The sequence below is a fragment of the Dunckerocampus dactyliophorus genome, chromosome 6, assembly GCF_027744805.1.
Source record: "Dunckerocampus dactyliophorus isolate RoL2022-P2 chromosome 6, RoL_Ddac_1.1, whole genome shotgun sequence".
NCBI classification, from domain to species: Eukaryota; Metazoa; Chordata; class Actinopteri; order Syngnathiformes; family Syngnathidae; genus Dunckerocampus; species Dunckerocampus dactyliophorus.
In genome coordinates, this window is record NC_072824.1 from 11,047,832 (window position 1) to 11,072,582 (window position 24,751).

Sequence of the window (24,751 nt, forward strand, 5' to 3'; positions counted from 1 at the left end):
CATGTAAGTGATTGCCGCATGATCACACTGCAGAGTTGTAAAAGACTTTACACAGCCTCCTGTAAAAGTACACCAAAGTTGGTTCTGGGTGCGGAACTACAGGGACACATTGCACCTCTTCTTTGGTTTGCTTTCGTATTATTTTGCAGCGAAGTAGTCACATTACTTAGGTTAGACAACATCACCTGGCGTACCTTTGAGTTTGGTTATTATGTTTGCATTATGCAGGCAGAAGTGGAAAGTAACAAATTGCAGTTACTTACTGTAATTGAGTATTTTGTTTGTTTTGTACATTTGTTGTTTTTAAAATATTTACTTGTACTATTAAGTCTCTTTTCTTTTAAAGTATTGTGGTGAATTCTGTGGAAAACAATGATTTATGTTCTTTTAAAGAACACCTGGTTTGAGACTTGAAACGCCTTTTTATCACCTTTACCTTTGTTTTTCGTGGATTTGTATTTTTGTGTATTTGTGCTGTTTTGAAATGTATGTTTTCTTGAAAGTATTGTGGTAAATTCTGTGGGAAGATGATGATTTATAATATTTTTTTAACTTAAAAGAACACTTTTTCATACTTGTACCACCTTTTTTTAGTACACAGGTGACCCTCAATGAAAAGTAACATTTACTTTAAAGACGTTTAAAAATCAGTTCCTTTTTTTTTTTTTACTTTTACGAGAGTACAAGAGCTTTATTATATTATTTTACATAATGCAGCCCAGTGGCCATTTAGTTTTTTGTGTGTATTTGTACTTTTACATACAGTGGTGTGAAAAAGTTTGCACATTTGTCACACTAAATGTTTCAGATCATCAGTCAAATGTAAATATTAGTCAATGACAACACAACTAAACACAAAATGCCGTTTTATTATCAAAATAACTTTTTATTATCAAGGGACAAAAAAATCCAAACCGACATGGCCCTGTGTGAAAAAGTGATTGCCCCCTAAACCTAATAACTGGTTGGGCCACCCTGAGCAGCAACAACTGCAATCAAGCGTTTGCAATAACTTGCAATGAGTCTCTTACTGAGCTGTGGAGGAATTTTGGCACAGTCATCTTTGCAGAATTGTTGTAATTCAGCAACATTGGAGAGTTTTCCAGCATGAAGCCCCTTTTTAAGGTCATGCCACAGCATCTCAATACTATTCAGGTCAGGACTTTGACTAGGCCACTCCAAAGTCTTCATTTTGTTTTTCTTCAGCCATTCAGAGGTGGACTTGCTGGTGTGTTTTGGATCATTGTCCTGCTGCAGAACCCAAGTTGTTTTCAGCTTAGTAGAATTCATGGTTCCATTTATCACAGCAAGCCTTCCAGGTCGTGAAGCAGCAAAATAGCCCCAGACCATCACACTACCACCACCATATTTTACTGTTGGTATGATGTTCTTTTTCTGAAATGCACCGTTACTTTTACACCAGATGTAATGGGACACACACCTTCCAAAAAGTTCAACTTTTGTCTTGTCAGACCACAGAGTATTTTCCCAAAGGTCTTGGGGATCATCAAGATGTTTTCTGGCAAAATTGAGAAGAGCTTTAATGTTCTTTTTGTTCAGCAGTGGTTTTCGTCTTGGAACTCTGCCATGCAGGCCGTTTTTGCCCAGTGTCTTTCTTACAGTGGAGTCATGAACACTGACCTTAACTGAGGCAAGTGAGGCCTGCAGTTCTTTGGGTGTTGTTGTGGGGTCTTTTGAGACCTCTTGGATGAGTCGTCGCTGCGCTCTTGGGGTCATTTTGGTTGGCCGCTTCTGGAAAGGTTCACCACAGTTCCATGTTTTCGCCATTTGTAGATAATAGCTCTCAATGTGGTTTGCTGGAGTCCCAAAGCTTTAGAAGTGGCTTTATAACCTTTTCCACACTGATAGATCTCAATTACTCCATTATTATGTTTCAATTATGTTTTTAATTTAAAAACTTCATTTTGTGTTCAGTTGTGTTGTTGACTAATATTTAAACTTGTTTGATTATCTGAAACATTTAAGAGTGACAAATGTGCAAAAAATACAAAATCAGGAAGGGGGCAAATACTTTTTCACACCACTGTAGGTGTTTTGTAATTTTCACAGTATTTTAAATTTTAACCGGTAATGAGCAGAACAAACTACCGGTGGGAAGATAATGATTTATGTTTTTTTTACACTTTAAAGAACACCAGTTTTGCAAGGTGTACCACCTTTCTCCTTTCATTTTAAATAAGTTATTTTTGTTTGAGATTTTTAGAGCTGTACTTTTACTTGTACTTTAGTACAATTTCAGTAAGTAACCTACCTACCTGCCTTGACCCCTTGGAAGAATGATGCAAGACTGTTTAGAAAAACACTGATGAAAAAATCCATAAGTTATGGTCATTAATTGTGATATTATTGTGATGATTTAATGGATTGAAAATGTCAGCACAGAAACTTTACTTTTACTTGAGTATTTTAGTCATCTTTCCACCTCTCTTAAGCAACAAAATCAAGTACCTCCTGCTGTTAAGTGAAATCATGTGACAGGATTTAATGCTAAGCACACCACACTATCTCCTAAGTGCCTCTATATCTAAACTTTATGGTTATGCTAAATTACAATATGACTCAGGCTGTTGTTTTTTTATGACTTTTTATCAGCATGCTTGACGCAGCGTTTGGCAAACACGGAAGCAAAACAAAAGATGGCGCATGCGTATCGCGGAGCGCTCCAGCCGCGGCAGCAGCAGTGCTCGACGATGACGTCACTCATTCAAGGCAGGGAGACAAGCCCAGACACATTACAAGAACTGACAGCTTGGTCAGGAGGACAAAACAACTGTCCACACATTTTTGTCCACTGTTGTGCGGTGGTACTTTTGTCACTGTAGTGGTGGAGGTGGTGACGATGACTCTGGAGGACGACTTAACTTCGGCGGCCGCCATGGGGAACACGGCCGAGGTGGAGCGACTCCTGCGGGCAGGGGCGGACGTCAACGCGGCCAACCGGCTGGGGCACACCGCGCTGCAGGTCAGAGCCTCCGCTTGTCTCACCAACTCCTCTCCATCATAATAAGCAACCGTGCTGGTCCAATTCCCTACTGAAATAAAACCAAAACATTTCTTGTTAAATATTTATTGCTTGCCTTTAAACATGTAGATTTTACATGTTGCCGAAAAAGCCTGACGAGACTACAGACAATAAACCGCAACTTTTAAATGGACTGAACAAGGCTGAGCTAGTTAAAGCATGGTATAATATAATAATTATCATAACTGTATAGTTTGCTCTGCGGATTACTTGAAAAGTGTGTTGGGTTGTTGTTGAAATCATTTAAATCACCAGTAACTATTAAATGAATCACTTGTTTAAATATGGGAAACGTAATAACTTACATTGGAATTTCTTAATATGCGCATTTAATTAAAAGTACTGTACTAGTTTATTTCTGACAAATATGCTTTGATCCCAAGTTAGATATGGAAAATGTCATTGTAAAACAGTTTTACATGCGTTGTTTCTCATTTTCACACAAGTTTAGGTATGATATCAGATGGTATTTTATTTTGACTTCTGAGGACGAGTCAAGAACACGCCAAGGTAAAAAAAAAAAAAATCTAGTATACCTACATTTGTCTGAAAATAATACAGTAAACATATACTTAATTAGAAGACAAAATGAGCATATTGGAGCTATGTAAAACATTATTTTGTTGTAAAAGCAACGAATGAAGGTTAACAAACCAAAAAACATTTAACTGTAAAATGTGTCACATGGAAGCTTTACAGTAGCGGCCTAATTGACACTTAGCATTTATTTAACCAATTGAATTGAAGTTTATTTGCAAAAAAAGAAGTACAATAATAACATTTGACAAGTAATATTACAACGTTTTCTTATACCTTAAATTACACGCCGCTCCTTCTTTTTCCCCCGGGTTCAAAGGCGATGATGATGGGCAGCTCGCAGGTGGCCCGCCTCCTCCTGGCCCGCGGCGCAAACCCCAACGTGGCCGATTCACGCACCGGGACCACACCGCTGCACGACGCGGCCCGGACGGGCTTTGCGGACACGGTGAGGCTGCTGGTTTGCTTCGCCGCGGACCCGCAGGCCAGAGACCACACGAACTGTCGGCCCGTCGATGTGGCCCGGACGCACGGTCACGCTGACATCGTGGCTTTCCTGGAGGCTCTGGACTGAATGGAGGGGACTGTCCCGTTTTAATGTATACGTTTATTTATTAACGGTATGGCGTTGAGGACAATGATTTGGCTTCCAACGAAATAAGGTCGGTGCTAATTGTTAGGGCCAGACTTATAAAACTGGTTTTACATGCTTCAGTTGGTATTTTGTATTTGCATATTTGGGTTTTACTTGAATCAATATTATCCTATTGACTCCGAATGCCACATCATTATTTAACATTTCCTGTCAACTATAATTATAAATATTACCATGCACTTTATCAGAATGTCAAAAATACGTTTTAAGGGGCATTCTATGCAACAAAAATGATTTTACTGACTTGTCCCTGATGTGATATAGGTCATTCAAATAAACAAATATGACACATTGTTTATATTGCTATTAAAAATAGGAAATATTGCTTTTAGGGTAATATTTACCCCATAAGTGAAGCTAATTGGCCATTATGTAGTAGGCCTATGGGGGGTTAATGATGAAAGGAATAAATAGCACTTTTTTGCACGACTTCCAGTATACGGGTGCATTTCAAAAAATTAGAATAACATATATCAAAAGTTGTATGACTTCAGGAGTTTATTTCAAACTAAGAGACCAATTAAAGGCTCACGAAGTTTTTGCAGTTCATTTCCTGATTAGAGTTAACAATATTGAACGTTCTGACAATTTTTAAAATTTGATGATTCTGAATTTGGGGGTTTTATTAGCTGTGAGCTGTAATGATCCAAATGATTAGGAAATACACTATTTAAATATATTTCACACTGTGTTATGGGAACTGAAGAGAGTTGAAATACTGAAATAAAAGGAACATTTCAAAGATATTCTAATTTATTAAAATGTGCCTGTAGCGCGCACATATTGATATATATATATATATATATATATATATATCATATGAAATACAAAACTTTGTATCCTTCATTTTGATTTTCATTTCTGCTCATGTGATCTTCCTTTACCATTCAATTATGTCTGTATAGTGAATCAGTATGTAAGAAATAAAAGCGTATTTATGTTCCAACAGTCACATTTGATGTCTCGTGTGAGAATGCACATTGATGAGTCCATACATTTAAAACAAACAATTAAGCCATGGATAAAGTGAATTATAATGCCAACAACATTATAACAAATGAACACATTAACTGTTGAGGTCAGTGAATGTACCCTACAGTTATACAGAAATGTGAACCAATGAAATTGAAAGTATCACTAAATATTAAAAATGTATGAACAAAAAAATATAAGTTAGAGTTTTTCATGTCTTTTTTTTTTTTTTTTTACATATATGGTATACTGCCACATGGTATTTCATTATTATATTGTTCTAAAAGTTGTAGTGAGCTGTTTTCCTTTCTCTAAAGGGGCCAAAAGAACAAAAATGTGGCTTAGCATGTGCCAACATTAAGAAATAATTACCTTTTTTTGTTATTAAATCAAGTAGCAACAACCAGAAAAATATAAAATTTGAAATGACTATAGCATAAAAATATAAAGCATACAAAAATAATATCTAGTGAAAATGAACACGCTATTTCACCTGTTGAAGGTTTGTCTGGTGAGAGGTAGGGGAGTTTGGATGGGAAAAGTCCTTAAATCTCTTGAGAGACGTAACCCAGAAAAAAAAATCTGACGTGGGGTTAATGCACTAAGACATGCATGCTTTTTTTTTTTTAAGTCACAGATGACACACCCAGCGCTTGTGTGAGTAGCGTCCAAGATGAGCTCAATGTTTGCGTAACATGACTGCCGACTGAGCCATCACCTGCAGCAGAAAAAACAAATCATTAACAGCACGTGTGTATTTAAAACAAGATGGAAGCCTACACTTAGCTCAGAACATTAAAAAAAATATGTAATTTTAAAACTTCTGACATGTTGAATTTAATATCTTACCATTTTATAACTTAACTGTGTAGCAAACATGTGGTCACTGGTCACAACATGAGTGGCATAATCTAATTAGAAATGGTGCCTTATCCAAAGATAATTGTTATTTTTGAAAGGTATTCATTATGTACAGTATGTGTACTATTGTGGTCGTAGCTTGAGGTGGTGTAAAACTGTTCTGCATCATACGGAACTGTGCAGGTGTACCTAATGCTGTGGCCAGTGAGGGTTTTTATGTAATTGGACGTCTCCAGGTAAAAAAACATAATGCACTAAGCACTGATATACCATACTAGATAATTACAGAATACACTAGGTCCCCAACTTACGAACACCCGACTAGCGAACATTCGCGGATACGAACACACGCCGACGGGTCTATATTTTATTTTATTTTGCCTTGTAGTCTCTCAATCAGTATTTATACTGCTACTGTACATGCTTGACCAGTAGAGGGCACTGTGACACTGCTAATGGGACCAACACAGGAAGCGTTAGAGCTAATGGGACCAACAGAGGAAGAGTTAGACGCTGGAGAGATAAAGCTAAATGGAAAGCTGTATGATACAACCCGGACAGAGCGTGTGATTAAAGTTATGAAGAGTTAATAAATAGGCCTGCTTAATTCTACACCACCCACAGAACACTACCTCTTTTAGAAGAGTCTAACCACGACGATTTGTCCTTTTTTTCAATATCTCCTCCTCCTTCTCCACCACCGCAACGCATGCTCGACCACTCCTCTTCAAAGGTAAATAACATTTATCATTACGTATTATTATATCACTTTTATTATTGTTTTTTTCATTAATTATCCTCGTTTAATATTACTACTGCATTCAAACTCATATTTACATACATACACATATACTGTATATGTATACACGTACATGTAGTACCTATATCATTGGTAATATTACCTTTCCCCCTACTTAAGATCGATTCAACATAAGAACGGTCGTCTGGAACCAATTGTGTTCGTAAGTTGGGGACCTAGTGTACCTGCATATTAACCACGTCATGTTGAATGACAAAGACTTACTTTCAAGGAGGTTATGGTCTGAGTCCAGTCCATCTGACTGATCTGAGGTATTGCAGTCAACAGGATGCTGCTGGCTTTGTTGGCATTCTCTTTCATGGTTTTCATCACGTTGTCCACGCAGACCTGAGGAGAGGGAAGACAGATACCTCACACTGGTTAAATAAAAGAACAGTTCCTGAAAAAAATAAAACAAACTCCGAAGAGGATGCTTAAGGAAGTTGCTCAGAGTCCTTCCCAGTTAAAGGAAATAGGGTTAGCACTAACATAGCACCTACTCAATGTCCCATTTATTGCAATGAAGCATTTAAGCTCAACACTAAGCTGTACTACGTGTTAAAACGCAAATTCGCCACAATTTTTTTTGGACACGCGATTAACGCGCGCACGTCCTGTTTGCTCCTCGGCCCACACCGTAGTTTGAGAAAACGCAGCAATGTGGCAGTTGATGTGGAGCCAAAGCGGGAACAAACATTGAGCAGAAATGGACAAACAAAAAGGTATTTTGAATGCCATTTATACAGTGGTACCTTGGCATACGGGTGTCCCTACTAATGAGTGTTTTTTTTTTTTTTAGATATTTGGTTGGTTTCTGCTTTGAACTGCAAGCTAAAATTTGGGTTGCAAGCTGCTAGATACCGGCCAACATAGCCGAGGACAGCTATCTGGGGGGCTTGTGTCAATGTGACAAAGGTGGAAGTGAGCGAGCACACACGCGGCGCTCAGTGAGATGGCAGTAAAGGCTCACGAGGGAATTTATTAGTGTTATTCATTCATTCATTTTTCATTAAAAACGTATTAGTATTATTATTTATTGGCCATTTATTAGTGTTTGTGCTTGAACTGCAGTGTTTGTCAAAGATGACCAAATAAAAGTTGCATGTTGAAAAAGCCGCGGGGCATACTTCTACAACATTGAAGTCGCCAGACCAAGCAAAGTGCGATAAAGTGTGTGTGAAAGAGTGTTTGTGTGTGTGTGTATGTCTCTGTAAAAGAGTGTTTGGAAGTGATGTATAAGCTCTCGCATGACTGCACTACAGTATATGGGTGCAGTCGTGTTTCTGTAAACTACTGACTGTTCTTGAGCACTTTATTTGTAATGTTAGTCACAATTATATTTTGTGAGATTATTTGCTTGAAGACTGCGATTGCCTGGCGACCAGTCCAGGGTGTACCCGGCTCCTCGCCCGAAGTCAACTGGGATAGGCTCCAGCATACCCACGACCCTAGTGAGGATAAGCAGCACAGGAAATGGATGGATGGATGGATGGATGGATGGATTTCCTTGAAGAGAAGGATATTTGTGTGAGGGCTTGTTTACCTTACCAAAGTCTACTTGTTTAACATTGTGTTTGTTTTTTTATACATTGAGGTCAATTTTGTCCATTTCCATTAAACAATGTTTAATAAACACAAATTTGCATAAAGAAACATTATCCAGTCTCATGTTGATAGGTGTTGTAGGAGCCATTTATGCTGCTTTTGCGTGTAGTTCACCTGGTTTGTTTTAAGGTAATTGTGGAGTGCTATAATTGGTTGACTACTAGTGGCGGTGTGGAGGTGTTGCATATATAGGTGTGCAAGTGATAGTGCATGGAATTAGGGTGACGCGAGTTCACGCAGTTTTCCCGCTCCCACGCACACTCATGCACATCATTGTACCACTCTCATACCCTCCGTTTATTCAACCAGCCATAACATTTGCCATCCTGGACATAGAATTCATTGTTTTTCATTCGTATACAATAAACACAATATTAATTCCAACGTGATCATCTGTCTGGACATTGCATTATTGGAGCGTTATTACCTGGATTCCCTGCACCAAGAAGCGACTAGAACAAGACATAACTGTCGCTACAGGTGTACTAAAAAACTTTAAATTTATCTTTCAAAAAGGTACACTTATAGATAAATACTTCTTTCTATCTGCGATTAATTATGAGTAAACTATAGACAACATGCAATTAATTGTGATTTTATTCGATTGACAGCCCTATTTTTAATATTAAAACTAAAACTTTTTCCAAAAGGGCTAAACTTGAAAACTTCAGTAGTTGTCTAAATATTATGTCTGATCGCTTATTAGCCTATTATTTACAGAAGAATGACCTGGTAGGTTTTTGTTGTTTGTTTTGCTTTGCTGATGTTCAACTTCCTGCATGAGCTTTATGCACAGTTATTATGTAAAAGGAGCATTTCCCATAACAGAGAACGAGGTCATTGGTTTTATGAGTGTGATAACTGCGACTGAGGTGTGTGCCATGTGTGTACTCCACACGTGAGATCAGTGCACTGATCGCTTCCAAGTAGGCTGCGTTGTGTGTGTGTGTGTGTGTGTGTGTGTGTGTGTGTGTGTGTGTGTGCGTGCGTGAGATAACACAGAGTAGGTTCTGCATGTAGGCGAATTTGGCAGACTTTGTCATCGATCCAACCCTGACTACTTCGCTTCCGTTTACTTCCTGCAGCTGACCTCTTCCCCGCTCCCTTTGCAGAGCGCTTGCCACATCCTTCCGCCCTCGCTCCCCAGCTTCACAAGAACTACCTCCTGACAACCCCCCCCATCCAAGCCTGCCTCCGGTGGAAGCCCTGCCAGAGGAGGCTGACTAACAGTGAGTCATCAGCTTCACTGTCTTCATTCTGGCAAACAGCATGAAGCGAAACCGATTAATGTCACCACACAAACAAAGCACTGAAGGGTGAATGAAGGTCACAGGACACAAACAGCGGCCAGCTCAGTGCAATATTTTACTCTTTACAGTGTTATTAAAAACAGGGAATAAACTATTTTTACACTTGTATGTGAGTTAAAAATGTTCAAATGTTACCTTAAACATTGCCTGTACAGTTCATGAAGGTTTGACACTGGAGCAGATTCCCATTATTTTCTATAAAAAACATACAGTACAAATCCCAACACAAAGTGTGGTGTCACTCTATATTTTTTTAAAAAGTGCAAACAAACTGAGAAAGTAAGCGTGTGCATCAGTCAAAAGAGGTATGAAAATATTATCACAGCACTTATCAAAAACAAAAATGAAAGTAAAAACTACAACACTTAAAGCAACACAGTCAATCAACAACGCAAGACAAAAACAAGCAATAACACCACCACTCACCGCCTCCTCGTGCTCCTTCCAGCAGTCGTAGTCTGTTGCCATTGCGATGCTGGCGTAGCACAAGCCGGCCTCCTTGGCCAGGACCACCTCTGGCACCGTGGTCATGTTGAGGACGTCGGCGCCCCACTGGCGGAACATCAGGCTCTCTGCCCGTGAGGAGAAGCGAGGCCCCTCGATGCTCAGCATGGTCCCCTTTACGTGGCACTTGATGCCCAAACTCCGGGCCACCTCTAGCAGCACCTGCGGGGCCGGGCATGGTGTGCACAGTACAGGAAGTGCTCTTCTAGCCTTTTACTAATGGACCATATTTGGGTGCTCACCTCTCGGGTCCTGCAGCAGAAAGGCTCAGCCATGGGAATGTGACACACACCTGGAGGACTGGTCGGCTGTCCGTCGTAAAAAGTCTGCGCTCTCTTGGTCGTCCTACATGCAAAAGAAAGTTAGACCGGAGTCCTTTATTGGCCGAAAATATTCTGCCAACTCAAACTAAAATGGCACTCAGTCGAGCTCAGATGGACTCCTAGCCTGAACAATCTTCATTTACACCTAACTATACAACAAATATTGTACATTTGAGGTATCCTAGAAGATATCCTCAAAGTTTTATGATCCATAAACAAATGTCCAAATACTTTTTTAACTACCACCCTTGCCCCTGAAAAAACATTTTGCTTAATGGCAGCCGTGTTGTTCTACCAATCTTGCTCAAATTTTACTGACATGTGCTTGTCAGTTCCCTAAAAGTGTGTACCAAACACCATTACAGAAAAATATTTTGCAGCGTGCATTGAGCCGTGGGAGAAATTTCCAGACAATTCAACCTATGGGGTGGAATAACAGCGCCACCATGTGGTGTGTATTTGTAAGAAAAAATAATAGCACAGGCAACACACTATGGATGCACATTTGGACATATTTTCACCCATTTGTGTGCAGCGCTTCAGTAGTTGAAGAGTTACACCACGGGGTATCCCAATTCTTTCACATGGCTGTACTTTTAGGGTGTCACAAGGTCTTGCGTTACAAAGCGATATTTCTTGTTCAGAGAAAATCTGTCTTGAAGGGGGCCGCCAGACGTCAGTCAGAATGTGAGCTGTGGCATCGCTACTGTGAATGATAATACATGTAATTTGGAAATGGCAGTGCGTGAAGCAGGACTGGAAGTGACTGGAAGGAATGGAAGTGCTTTAAATCCTTTAAGTGCTTTATGTCAACCTTGCAATCCTACCTGCACTCGACATGTTCAGCATCACTTGCTCACAATGTGGGACCATGTGGGACAAATTTACAGAGCTGGACTACTGTATTTTTACCCATTTTCTTTTACCTCATATTTTCTCCCAAATCTGACACTATGTGGGAAGGTAAGGTAAGATTTGATGACCTTATTGTGCTAATGTGCATATTTGTGGTACACAACCTCTCTGAAAAACAAGTGCAGGCTCCTACTTGTACATGGTGGGTATGTATTAATTTCATGCTTTTAATTTGACGTTGTTCCTGTCATAGTTTTACACAATACTTGATCCATCCATTTTCCTCCGCTTATCCGGGTCCAGGTCGCGGTGCCAGCAGTCTCAGTAGGGAAGCTCAGACTTCCGGTCCCCAGCTATCTCTTCCAGTTCCACCAGGAGGACACCAAAGCGTTCCCAGGCCAGCTGTTAGACATAATCTCTCCAGCATGTCCTAGGCCTCCTACCGGCTGGGCATGCCCGGAATGCCTCACCAGGGAGGCGTCCGGGAGGCATCCGGACAAGATACCCGAGCAACCTCAACTGGCTCCTCTCGATGTGAAGGAGCAGCGGCTCTACTCTGAGCCCCTCCCCGATGACTGAGCTCCTTACCCATCTCTTAGGGTGAGTCCTGCCACCATAGAGAGAAAACTTATTTCAGCCGCAATCTCGTTCTTTCGGTCACGACCCAAAGCTCATGACCTTAGGTGAGGGTGGGAACATAGATCGACAGGTAAATTGAGAGCTTTGCCTTCCGGCTCAGCTCTCTTTTCACCACAACAGTCTTTGAAACTAAATTTACCAATCAAAATACCCCCTTCTTTCTCCATTTCTAATCAATATTTGCTCCTGCTTGTATCTACACGACACACACACACACACACACACACACACACACACACGAAGCTCAGCCTTAAATTCCTGATGACTGCTTCTTATAGCAGGTACAACTTGTTTACATAAAGGAATTGTATGCTGCCCTCTATTGACTGAAATTTAAAATGAGCTACAAATGAGCTGAGGCAAATTACTGACTTTAAATAATGTCAACCTCAAGTTAAGTTCAGCACACTGGCTAATCAGCTCGGTTCAAAGCTGAACTTCTCACAAGTGCAAGAAATTGATAAGAGAAACCTGAGACAAACAGGAAAACCTTTTTGTAGTAACATTCCGACCCTTCGTCATCACGCCTGAGGTGGAATGTCACACTAACCACAGATCTTATTCTCACCAAAGCCCCGGGGCTCACTGTGACACTTCAGGAGTCCCACACAAATACCAGGCAGGTGTGACTGAACGGAACAGGAACGTAAACAAATCACAGCTGCTTTGAAAAAAAATGTACCAAACATGAGGCCAGTTCAAGTTCTTCCGGCTACTCTATCCTGCATTTTCGGAGGATTTTGTCACACGGTAAAGTGATTCCTGTCAGTGAGATGTGTGGGAAGGTGCCTGCATTGTTACACACCATCATAAACTGTATTAATTAAACATAAGTTAGCTGTGTTTTCCTCCATTTCAATTCATTTTAAGGAGTACATTCATTATCTTGCAAAAAAAGTTTATGTCCTAGTAGGTTTTGATTATAGAAACAAGTCGTGCTTTTCTTTCTATCTGAAACAGAAACAGGTGGAAACAACAATTGTGCCTGTTATTGACTACGGAGATGTCTATGGTTGTGTCTTAGAGTCCTGGATACTGTGTAGTGTGAACCATGGGACTCTCAGATTCATTACTAACTGTGGTCCCCAACCTTTTTTGACCTTGTGTTCCCACAAATCTCCCGCGGACCGGGGGTGGGGAATTTTCGTACATTATAGCGATCTAATTTATGTTATTTGTTATGTATTGTATAAAACTAAGACATGAAGAACATCAAATTAAAAGCACAAAATGAATGGCGACCCACCATCCACCAGTTCAAGTTTCAGACAAGTTTTTCCAGAGAGATTATTACATCGCTGTTTGACACGTGTGGTAAAAGGCAGTGTGCTAGCATGAATTCACTTCAGACAAATGTGCACATTAGCACTCAATAAGTCATCAAAACTTACCTTTATGCATTCCCACATAGCATCAGCATTTGACACCAAATATGAGATGAAAGAAAAATGGTAAAAATACAGTAGTAGTCTATCTGTGCGGCATGAGATAAAGTTAGCACATGCACAACGGACATGCGTCAAGTGAGATGGCTGTAACAGAGAAAATCCGACCACTTTTCAAAATAAAACATACAAAAAAAAAGAAATAATGGAAATTATTTTTTCTGTGCGGCCCGGTACCAAATGACCCACGGCCCGGGGGTTGGGGACCACTGCCCCAACCCACAATTCTATACTTGTTGTATGAACGCAGATAGACATGTTAGAAGCGCTATTTTCATCTGCTACATTCATTATGTCTGACGCGGAAGATAAGCTTTGGCAGCTGTTTGATGGCCTTGTTTTCAACTATTTCATGTCTTTATGCAAAACACCATGCACATTCACACAATTGGAGCAAAAAATTTTAACGACATGCACCACTATTTGCATTAATCTTCCAAACACTGCACAGTGATTATCAATGTCCTCAATCCGATCACCAGAAGTGACGCAGACTTCTTGTAGGTCACGTGGCTGCAACACAGCAATTCTCAAGTAACCTGGCCACTGGTATGGTTTTATCTATAGAACACTTCTGGGTATCATTCCTTCTTACCTGTCATTTCTCCTCACAAAGAAATCTGGAAGTCACAATCTTTGATGTATTGATACTCTGCAATTTATTGTACCCACGGTATGAACGGAATTGGGTAAGAAAGCTTTTCGGTTTTCAACATCTCATGCTTGGAATACATTAACAGTCTCAATTTAGAGTTCAAGCCCTTGTTACAGTGAATGAGTAGTAGGGATGCTCCGATTATGCTGCCGATTCCGATACTGACCATCCATCAGTGAAATTGGCCGATACTCAGCACATGGATTTTTCATGGCATGTGTTGGCAGTGATGTTGCACACGGCAGACATGTTTGATGCTACCCAAGACACTATACTGCATGCAGGGATCGCCACAAGCTGTGATAGTACGAGCATCCCTAGTTTAAAGTTCTACTGATATTTTTGCAGTCTACCATGTCTGTGTGGAAGCGGTTCACGTGACCTTACTATGAATGTTAATTTAATTGTTTTAAAAGTAACTGTGCTGATGCCTTCTTGGCCTGGTCTCACATGTAAAAGATATTGTTGATCTCAATGGGACAAAAACTGAATAAATTAAAAGTAAACCAATGCCTTTCGCTTATTGGTTGAGCAGATCGCTGTGGCTTAGCTCTAGCCATCTGGACACAAATGTAAAAACGCAAACATTAACCAGCCTACCTGTCAATGAACTGGTCTATGATGATGATATCGCCTGGTTGGATCTCCTCTCGCAGCGAGCCACATGCAGTGGTGACCAGAAGATGTGTACAGCCCTCCTCTCTCAGTGCCCAGATATTGGCCTGGTAGTTGACGTTGGATGGCATTATAGTGTGCTGTCTTCCGTGTCTAAAACAAGCATTTAAATATGTTTATTCACATTACAAGACCGGAAACTGGCCTTTTTCACTGTGGGTAGTAAATACTATAGGTAACGATGTCATTTCAAAGAACGCCACTCGATGGTGCTATTACATTAAAGCTAAAGGCAGACGATAGTTCCCTTACCTTGCAAGAAGCACACAGTCTACGTTTTTTATTTTCCCCAATATCAAGGCATCTGATGGCTGTCAAAATACGAAATAACACAGCAATTGCAGTATATAAAAATAAGCAAATATCTTAAATAAAGCAAGCACACAACTAACCTTTCCATATGGTGTGTCAACGTAGCGCTCAGTTCTTCCTTCCAAGATATCAGGATCATCAAGTCCTGAGCCGCCGATTATTCCAATCTACAGGATACAAGAGAAAACAAACCACTTAAGACAAGAAAATGTGACATTCATTGCAATTATGCGAGTTCGTGCAGTTTTAGTTTGGTCCATGCTTGTGACGTTTTGATAACCCGGAAGTAACCTCGTGCAAGGTTAAGGAGTGCTATGCTAACAATGACACAAATAACTTAATTTAAATTCGAACAAAACTGCGAAAATGCTACAGGGAAACCAAAAGGAGCAAACATGTCTTAGCTCTTGGTTATTTTCATATAAACGTACGTTTAGCTTCATGTTTACCTATTCTGCTTAATACAATCTCTTAAGGACCTCACCCGTTGGCTGCTTAGCAGCTAACTATATTAACAGAAATTAGCTTTTTTCTTTACCTTGATGGGTGCAGTGGAGGACATGGTAAAATACCTGGGAACTAACAATATTACAAACTGCGTGTGAAGCAAGTTAAGCCACACGATTCCGCACGTTCCGTGGCCGTGAGACGACCACCGACATTTCTCTTCCTGGTTATGTTGGTCCCCTTCAAAATAAAACGCAAGGTTGAAAACCCGGATGTTGCAGGATGGGTATGCTCTTGCTAACGAATGACTAATCATAAACGTATTACAGACTGGAACTGATTCTATACAACGATTCACTTTTATTATGGAGGCATCTGATAACATCGGTACTATTAGTCATACGCTGATCAAAATGGATATCAGAAAAAAGGTGACATTGACATACACATGATACACTTTTGAAAATAAGATTTAATACAAATATTCCTGCTGATCCATAAGCAACAGATGGAGATCATAATGTGTGCAGAGGGGAATACCAGGACAGGAAAAAAAAAATCACTGTAATCAATCCCTGAGAGCACCTTTAACAATTAAACATCTTTTAAAACTGGCTTAAGAACAATATTCCCATGTAAGCCTTGTTCATAAGGGCTTTTGTAAATAATGTAATTGCTAAATAGTCCACGATCATGATGAGGATCTGACGCAGCCTGTCCAGTTCTGTAAAATGAAAAATACTGCAGAGTGGTGTAGTTGAGCAGATCCAACAACAAATAGAGGTGTATTAAGACAGCACTGGAGAATATGAATCTATTGTCTGGTCCCTGCTGGAGGTTGCAGCCCGGTTATCACTGTTAGCATGAACGCTATCGCTGTCGCTGTCAATGGTGATGAGATCCGACGAGCGTTTCTCTGCATGCTCGCTGCTCTTGTGCCTTCTGCTCTTCTTCTTGTGTTTCTTCTTTTTCTTGTGATGCCTACTGCGGTGGGAAGCGTTTCCCTCTGTGTCGAGCTGCAATTTTAGACTACTCTCCTCTGTCGTGTTCTTATCTTTTGCTTCAGCGGCTGCGTCATCTTTGCAAGGGTCCTCCAGATGCCGCGTTTTGTACTTTCTCTTGCCACCAGGCTTGTCATGATGAGATTTTGAGCTCGTCGACGGGGAGCGACTGCTGGAATAAGTCCTGGACCGAGACGTCCTTCTCTCTTGTCGCCTCGAGTCCCTGCTGCGACTCCTGGAGCGCGAGTGTCGCCTTGAATGTTTTCGGCTGCCGAGATAGCAGTCACTCTCTTTCCTTTGGTATTTACTGTCATATTTTGTGTGGTAAAACTCTTTGCTACTGGAGTACCAATTGTCTCTACTGTGACTGGTAACTGAGCTCTTGTGGCGTTTGCGTTCTCTACTTTGCCTCTTCCTCTTGTGCTTTCTGTCCTTTGAGCTGCGTTTCTGGCTTGATTGGTCACGACGGCCTCGGTCTTTACTTTCAGATTCGCTGGATGTGTTGCGTTGGCCATAGTTGAGAGTACTGCATCTTTCTTGGCTGTGGTCTTCTGACAAAATTGGAGGAGTGACACTGTTGAAACGAATATGCTTCGGTTCTGGAGGTTCTTCTTTATAGTCATCGCTTAAAGGCTCTGAATCGGAGGTGAGGTGCACAAGCTCAGGAGTTCTCTCAGCACTCGGCTTCACAAAACCTACAATGACACAGTCGTCGCTGTCTGAAGACAAACACTCCTCAACTTGAACGTGGGTTTGTTTATGTGCAGAATCCTCCAACTCTTGTGCTTCCTCCTCAACACTGCTATCTGTATCCGATTCTTGGACCGTCTCCCTTTCTGCCCTGCTTTGTTCTGCCGTCGTGGAGTATGATGGACCTGGTGTCTCATCATCCCATAGGGAGTGGCTCAGATTGGACGTGGTGTACCCTGGTGTTCTAGGGGGTTCCAAGTGCACAGAGTTGTTTTCATCCTCAGAGATGGCTATTACAGATGAGGTGGAACTGCTGTCTGAATTAGAGGAGTGGGCCGAGCCCTCGTACACAGCATGCTGATCATAGGCGTCCAAGTTGAAAGGGGACTTTGCAAAGCTGATGAACTCGTGCAAAAAATGATCCGTGCAACCCTCAAGAAATGGCCGGAGGTCCTCCTGCATGTCCTCCATATTGACACATGTGATGCGCGACATGATGATGTGCTGCACTGCGTTAACCAGATAGCCATCACCTCCATAGAGCACCAACAGCTCTCGTTTAAGCCAGGGGATGAGTCTGTGTAAGCAGGCAGGATTCCGGCGATAGAAATCAGCCGAGGTGTCCCGGCAGCGACCACCATCACGGACGGTGCGTACCCTCAGCCCCTGTCGGTAGAGCTCCCGCCTGAAGTTGACCATTTCTTGCTCTCTCACATTCTGCAGCGGCCTGCCTTCACTTGCGGCTCTCCTCTTGGCCGCCATCCTCATCATCATGTGCCTGATGTATCGAGGGCGTTGCTGGGGTGGATTTACTGAAGATTCAAATAGGACCCTATTGTCCAGCAGGGAGGTGGGTCTTCCCCATCGTTGTCGTTGTCCAGTTAGAGTAGTGCGGTACCTAAAGCGCACCCCACCAAACATCACGAAGGATTCATTAGTCACTGGCTTCAGGTCATATTGTTTAAAGTCCTTCTCTGATTTGATACTGTGATATATTGATTTAAACGGCTGCTTGCATAGAGGACATTCGGCCTTGTTCTTGGACCACTCATGGATGCAACGAAAACAAAACTTGTGCAGGCAGATGTCCAGGTAGGAAATATTTTTAAATATGTCCAAGCAGATAGGACATTTTGAGTCCGGTGACACCTCGGCAGATTTGGCTTCTGGTGTTTTCTTCCTGTCCCTCTTCTGGTTCTGCTGAAGGGCAATCTTAATGTCCGACATGTTCTGGAACAAAAAGGAAGTAGACTTAGTCAAGGACAACCTTTGTGATGATTTTTGAGTACATTTTTACATGACATTCTCAGTGATCTCTTGCATATTCAGTTAACACTGTGTAGTTGTGGAAACATGTTTCATGAGGTCCATTGGAGACACCATCCATCCATCTTCTATGCCGCTTATCCTCACTAGGGTCGTGGGTATGCTGGAGCCTATCCCAGCTGACTTCGAGCGAGAGGTGGGGTACACACTGAACTGCTTGCCAGCCAATCGCAGGGCACATATAGACAAACAAACATTCACACTCACATTCATACCTATGGACAATTTAGAGTCGCCAATGCATGTTTTTGGAATGTGGGAGGAAACCTACACATGCATGGGGAGAACATGCAAGCTCGACTGCAAACATGAGATTCGAACCCAAATATTCCCGATCTCCTGACTGTGTGGCCAACATGCTAACCACTAGGAAATACCATTGGAGGGCTTGGTAGTCAAAGATCCTAACTGTGACAGCGGCGTTTCAGTTTTAAAAAGGTGCTGTCTACTATGGTTAGGTGCTGCATAGGGGATGTGAACGTTCAAATGTGCTGCAAAGATTATAAACCCACCCTCTTCCTGTTCCAAGCACACCAGCCACGCCCCATGTAACGTTCTCACACTCACGCACGCACGCACTGTTTGTTGTCAGCTAATAATGGCAATTTGGCAAAGTTTAGGTACTGATGTTAGCTGTCATTGAATGTGTTGCCCCTATCATAACCATACAATGCAGGGTCTCCCCTAGAATTTTTTTAAGCTATGGTGGGCTGCATGGGAAGTGGACTGCCACTGCTGTGTCGTGCCGCTGCTGCATCACTGTGGCAGCAATTTTTTTGTTAGTATTTAAATTTACTGTTTGTAATAATGTCATAACATTAGGGTCATTTTCACAGGCTTGAAAAAGAAATGCATTCAATTAACTTTAAATACCTTTCTCTCTGCCCTTTCTTCCTCTCCTTATCTGTCAAGTGCAAAGAGCATACACGGGCGATTCCAGTGCAAGTTTGTCAAAATAAAGCGTAGTGAAATGTTTTTATGATATTTGATATTTTCTTTCAAACTAATTGTGGTCAATATGTAAATAATAGGCTATACATGTATCTATATAGCAAAGGGGTGCTTTTTCAGCCTGTGGGCTTTTAATATGACCTTGTCCCAAAGAGCTACCTCTACGATAAACACTGAGAATATATTGATTTAGTATATTTGTAAGTATGAGTATTTATGCATATCAGGGGAGCACACAATCAAAATAATCTGTTACTATAAAACATATAGCATATACAAAATGTAACCGATAAACTTTGCAACTACTATACTAAATACTAGGGCTGTCAAAAATAACGCGTCAATGGCGGTAACTAATTTATTTCATTAATTACGTAATAATTTTTTGTGTAATTAACGCATGCGCACCACAACAAGCACGCCTCCGTTATGACGGCAGGCGGGTCCGTCGTCATAAGCACAGTGGAGCGTCCCCTCACAGTCACACGGAGCCTGATGCTGTTGTATAACTTCATTCTGACCTGAACACACACAGCTGTAATTCTGTAATTCTAAGCTGTACAATTCCAACACCATATACAGTATGTATCTCCAAGTCGCACACATGTCTAGTTCGTCCAACATTTCTCATTTTCATTACAAGAACGCGAGATGCATTCAAGGACACTCATCGAACATCACAAAAACGATTTTATAACGGGCGTGTGCGTATAAACAGGAAGATTAAAAAAAAAAACATGAATTGGATATTCTCATCACTCATTTCGTAACTCTTAAGAAATTTAATGACTTTGAAGTGCCGCTACACAGAAGCTCATGGCTGCTAGCGGCAGCACGTCTGCACGATATGACAGTCCACAAAGCAGCACATTTTGGCGGTGCAGCCTACGGTGCAGCTTCTGGGTCACAGGAGGGGACATCCCAGAGGATCCATATGTGTCTGCTAAAAGACGGTGCATGTAGCACGGGTGGTCAAAACACCGCTATGGTGAGAGGGGTAGCGGGAATGTATAGAATGACTCCATCATGGAGACAGGGATCTGACAATTTCTGAGCCTGGTGACATCATAATATGCAAATTAGATATGTGAATTTACTCCCATCACAAACTTTGGGTCATACTGATGATTTTTTCTCATTTACAGCATGCCTTTATCTCAAACCATTTTCAAGCTTCAAGCCTTTGAAATAGTAATATCAAAACTGAATATTTTCTTGAAAAAACTCTGGCGTCTAAAGGGTCCATTCAGATGTACAATTTAAGTATGCCAGAAATTACACTGAAAAAATGTAATTTACCTTTGAACACAACCCCTCATTGCTCATAACAACATGATTTAAAGTGTAATTCAAATGTTCTACTATTAAAGAGACAAATAGATTTTTAGAATTGTGTGGTATCTTTTAGCTTGATTGTAATATTCAATTCATTTGTAGCTGTTAATACATACAAATATATATAATCCTGTCCTTGTCATTTATCTTAAATACTAGGGGTGTAACGGTACACTAACATGTAATTTCGGTTCGGTTCAGTTTCTTGAAGTGCTCAGTTTGGTAAAGTTTCGGTACCAAAAAAGGCAGAAAAAAAAAAAGACAAATGCTTTTATTTTTAAAAAAAGCAAACAAAACTTTATTTTAAATAAATAAAAGCCACCCATTTGGGTGATATTTCAATAGAAAAATAGAAAAATAATAAAATAAACAGTTGTATTTAAACAATTGTTTAAACATTGTTGCGTAATAGACACTTACCATCAAATAGCTCTCTGTTGCACATGAAGTCCAACCATCTGTCGTAAGTGAAATAGCGGACACATGTGATGGCTCACTGTCTACATCACTTTTAGCTTTTTCATAAAGTGCTGCTATAACTTTCTGGCTAATGTGAAGACATGATGGTATTTCGTAGCGAAGTTCAACAACTTTAATTATATACAGTCATTGATCTATCGTAATGCCTGGTACAACTAAAGGTACATTTGTTTGAACAAATATAATGATGATAACAAATATAGCTCAAAAGAGCTTAATTCAAGAGCTGATATCTACCAACTTCCAGGGTTTTCTTGATAACCAAAATCGCTTGAGTTCTTACATGAATATACTTAAAGCCAGCGCTCTCAACAACTGAATATGGGCGTAATCTTGTGGCTAAAAAAACTCCAACACCATGTGTTATTGCTTTGGCCCGGTCAGAGTTGCTTGCTAGATGTTGTTTATATGATGAAGTTATCGGTGTTTGCACTAAGCTGGTTTTCTTTCTTGTAGATGTAACATTCACTGCCGGATGATGCCGTTTTAAGTGCGCTAACATGTTAGACGTGTTTCCTGCAGCATTACCGAACAATGTCAACACACAACTTTGGATTTATCCACTTGCCTTTGTCCATCTGTAATTTTAACAGGGAAGCCAAAGTGTTCCCCAACAGGAGACCGTAGTGAGATTCCAGCTCAGGCTTCTCGCTTGCATATGCCATGATGCCATTTGTCACGCCTGCGAGCTACTAGCATTCCTCCCCCTCAATCAGTAGTGTCCGACACTCAGAGGTGTCCGTGCGGAAGCACTTAGATCACTCTAGTAATAAATTTAATGAAAAAAATAGCATAAAATATAACCAAAATGGTACGCAGGTGGACCAAACCGAACATTCAGAACCGAAAAGTTTCAATACACCCACGTGAACTGTTACGCCCCTAGTGCACACGCTATGGAAATGTACAGTATGTGTACACAAGACCACAGAGAGTGAATGCTATTAAACGCCAACCATTTTATTTGCGCCAAACAAATTTTGAGTTACTTTAACTTAGACTTGTGACAAATGTAGGCATTGATTTGTTCAATCTGTTCTTCTATGATAGCCAGTGGTGTTATTGTATCTTTTAGTTTTAAAAAAAGTGTAATTTGGAGCCCAATAGGGACAGCACCTTTGCCAGCCACTTCCGTCAGTAATCAGGAATAATGACAAGTAATAAATGAACAAAATGCAATGTGATGAAAAAGGAAACAAAGCGGATTCATTGTTTCCCCCTTAAATCTGACAAAATCTGCCACTTGTGTTCAAACATTGTTAGAATGAACTGAGCATGTAAGAAAAAAAGGCATATATGCACAATTGTGTAGTATCAGTTCAGTCTGTGGATTAATCTACTGCTATGGACAAGACATCAGCCTTTTTCAGGTCTTAACAGTGTTTCAAAGACATCTGTAGCAAGAATTCCAACCCAGTAATTGTTTCTGGTGTCGGACATGGGAACATTGTTGGTTAAGTGCAGTTTTAATTTTGTCGTCATTTATCACCTCATCTACGACGGCCAGCATGCATTCTTTCACAGATTCAGAGTCTGTGAAGAGCCTCTTTTCTTTGATAACATCCAAGAAGCACAAAGGCAAGTTGCTTTCTTGAGATGAGCATGTCCGCACCATTGTGGTACAGCTCTGGTTGTAAGGTGCAATCAAAATTCTGCACATTTAATGCCCTCTCCTGATATCCCTCAGGACAGTTTGGCCGGAAACTCAGGTGTTTCTCAAAGTAATGTCTTTGGACATTGTAGTCTTTTAGTACCGCAGCGCAGTCACGGCAAATTAAACACATTGTTATGGCCCGAGTTTGCGGCAAAATAAAACGGTATTTGTCAGTCCACTGTTGCTACGCTATGCATTATTAGTGTTGCTTTCAATGTCTATACTATGGTAGGAATTTTGGGAGACAAATGATCCCCATTTTGGGCCACTTGGCGATCGCTCCTCCTGTGTCCAATGTAGCCAAAATGCCACTCTTAGGATAGTCCTGCCATGCAGGAAAAATACTAATCAAAAAATCCTTTTTCGAGAGTGCTCAGCTGTTTCTGGGATTCTGCTGCTGCAAAAATGTTAGTTCCTCCTAAGTTTTTAAAATGAAACCCACGTTGCGATCCGAAGTAATTCCTGTTACAATAAGATTGTATTCTAAATGTTTTAAGTTGGGAGGAACGTTTCGAGTGAGATGCAGTAAAAGAAGAGAGCCCGGCTACTTTATGACAACTGTGCCTGTTGCAGACGTTTGTAATCAAGTTTAAGGTGAGCAAGTATACAGCTCTAACCATCCACTCGTTATGGTTAAGTAAATAACGGACTAGACTGAAACAATTCCCATGCCAGATTTGGCCCATGGCTTGCCAGTTAAGTAGCTCCAGTATTAATAATTAATTGTACATTTCTTGTTCAAAGGAAAACAACCAGTTGCCTTAAGTACTGGCATAATAACAATTAAATAGGTATTATTAAACAGTGAGTAGTTGAATATATCTATGTTACTCCTTTTATAGATCTACACAATCTAAATACATGTCAAGTGTAGCACGCCTGTACTCCTGCTTACATGCGGCGACAAATGATTTGTGTCATTGTGAATGTCATATCAAAGCAGACTGTACAAACAAGTGTGTTGAAAGTCGACAATGTTTAAAACAAGATCGGCTTGGTTAGCTAGTCGGGTAAGTGGGCTAGCTAAGTGACGGTTGATGCTAACTAGCTAGGTCGGCTATGTTCTCCACGAGTAGTTACGTATCACACATATAAGACATATTTACCTCTTGTTTTCACTCGCCGACGTAGTTTGACCACAGTTTCGCCTTCTTCGTCGGTTAGAATCTTACTTGTCAAACATCTGAGACATTCCAATACTCTTTACAAGCCTCGAAGTGTGTCTTCGTCGTACTATTCCTTCCATAACCCTCTACAGTACATTGTTTTATAATTCAACGTCAACTTCCGTCCTTCAGAATAAAAGCACAGTACTTCCGGTTTGGCCAACTGAAATCAGTTGCCTTGAAAAGACATTAACCGTTTGTAGAGCACTCGTTAAAGTACACTACAGTCATATCAAAAATTGTAACCACTAAAGATGAAGATTGTCGAACATTATCATGTGTTTCAATAGATATTATGTTAATAATAGTAATCGACTTTTCTTTGTTTAATTGGTTAATGAATAAGGTTGCTACTTCCTTTAAACTGAAACAATAAGATGCATTTGAGAACTGTTAAAATAATGAATCGAGTAAAGGCAATACAGTAGTCCCTCGAAATATCACGGTTCAATTGTCACTTTTCCGGGAATTAATTAATGATGCCTGTTTAATGGTTGACTATGGCCTATTA

General features: G+C 40.6%; 2 protein-coding genes across 6 annotated transcripts; one reads left to right on the forward strand and one right to left on the reverse strand.

The window, feature by feature from the left end:
• Positions 1–2,614: 2,614 nt before the first annotated feature.
• cdkn2a/b (cyclin-dependent kinase inhibitor 2A/B (p15, inhibits CDK4)) lies at positions 2,615–5,195 on the forward strand. The gene is made up of 2 exons (XM_054779601.1): positions 2,615–2,983; positions 3,900–5,195. Exons 1-2 carry the CDS (start codon positions 2,615–2,617, stop codon positions 4,152–4,154), a joined length of 624 nt encoding a protein of 207 aa, XP_054635576.1. The 3' UTR covers positions 4,155–5,195.
• On the reverse strand, positions 3,393–24,353 carry mtap (methylthioadenosine phosphorylase). Of its 5 annotated transcripts, none has more exons than XM_054779598.1 (8): positions 15,729–15,901; positions 15,271–15,357; positions 15,131–15,189; positions 14,804–14,971; positions 10,529–10,631; positions 10,209–10,448; positions 7,093–7,215; positions 3,393–5,925 (listed from the first exon to the last, which is right to left on the reverse strand). In XM_054779598.1, exons 1-8 carry the CDS (start codon positions 15,750–15,752, stop codon positions 5,887–5,889), a joined length of 843 nt encoding a protein of 280 aa, XP_054635573.1. In that variant the 5' UTR covers positions 15,753–15,901; the 3' UTR covers positions 3,393–5,886. The 5 variants fall into 5 exon arrangements, 4 of the variants coding, with proteins under 4 accessions (XP_054635573.1, XP_054635575.1, XP_054635574.1 ...); XM_054779600.1 differs by lacking the exon at positions 3,393–5,925 and adding an exon at positions 9,918–9,977 and having other exon boundaries at positions 7,120–7,215; positions 15,729–15,917; XM_054779599.1 differs by lacking the exons at positions 3,393–5,925; positions 7,093–7,215 and adding an exon at positions 7,234–9,977 and having other exon boundaries at positions 15,729–15,916.
• Positions 24,354–24,751: the final 398 nt, after the last annotated feature.

Coding starts and splice junctions, on each gene's coding strand:
- cdkn2a/b (XM_054779601.1), top strand. CDS start 2,615: ATGCTTGACGCAGCGTTTGGCAAACACGGAAGCAAAACAAAAGATGGC. Junction 2,984..3,899: donor TGGGGCACACCGCGCTGCAG/GTCAGAGCCTCC, acceptor CCGGGTTCAAAG/GCGATGATGATGGGCAGCTC.
- mtap (XM_054779597.1), bottom strand. CDS start 16,022: ATGTTATCAGATGCCTCCATAATAAAAGTGAATCGTTGTATAGAATCA. Junction 15,358..15,728: donor CCTCCACTGCACCCATCAAG/GTAAAGAAAAAA, acceptor TGTATCCTGTAG/ATTGGAATAATCGGCGGCTC. Junction 10,632..14,803: donor ATAGACCAGTTCATTGACAG/GTAGGCTGGTTA, acceptor TTTTGCATGTAG/GACGACCAAGAGAGCGCAGA.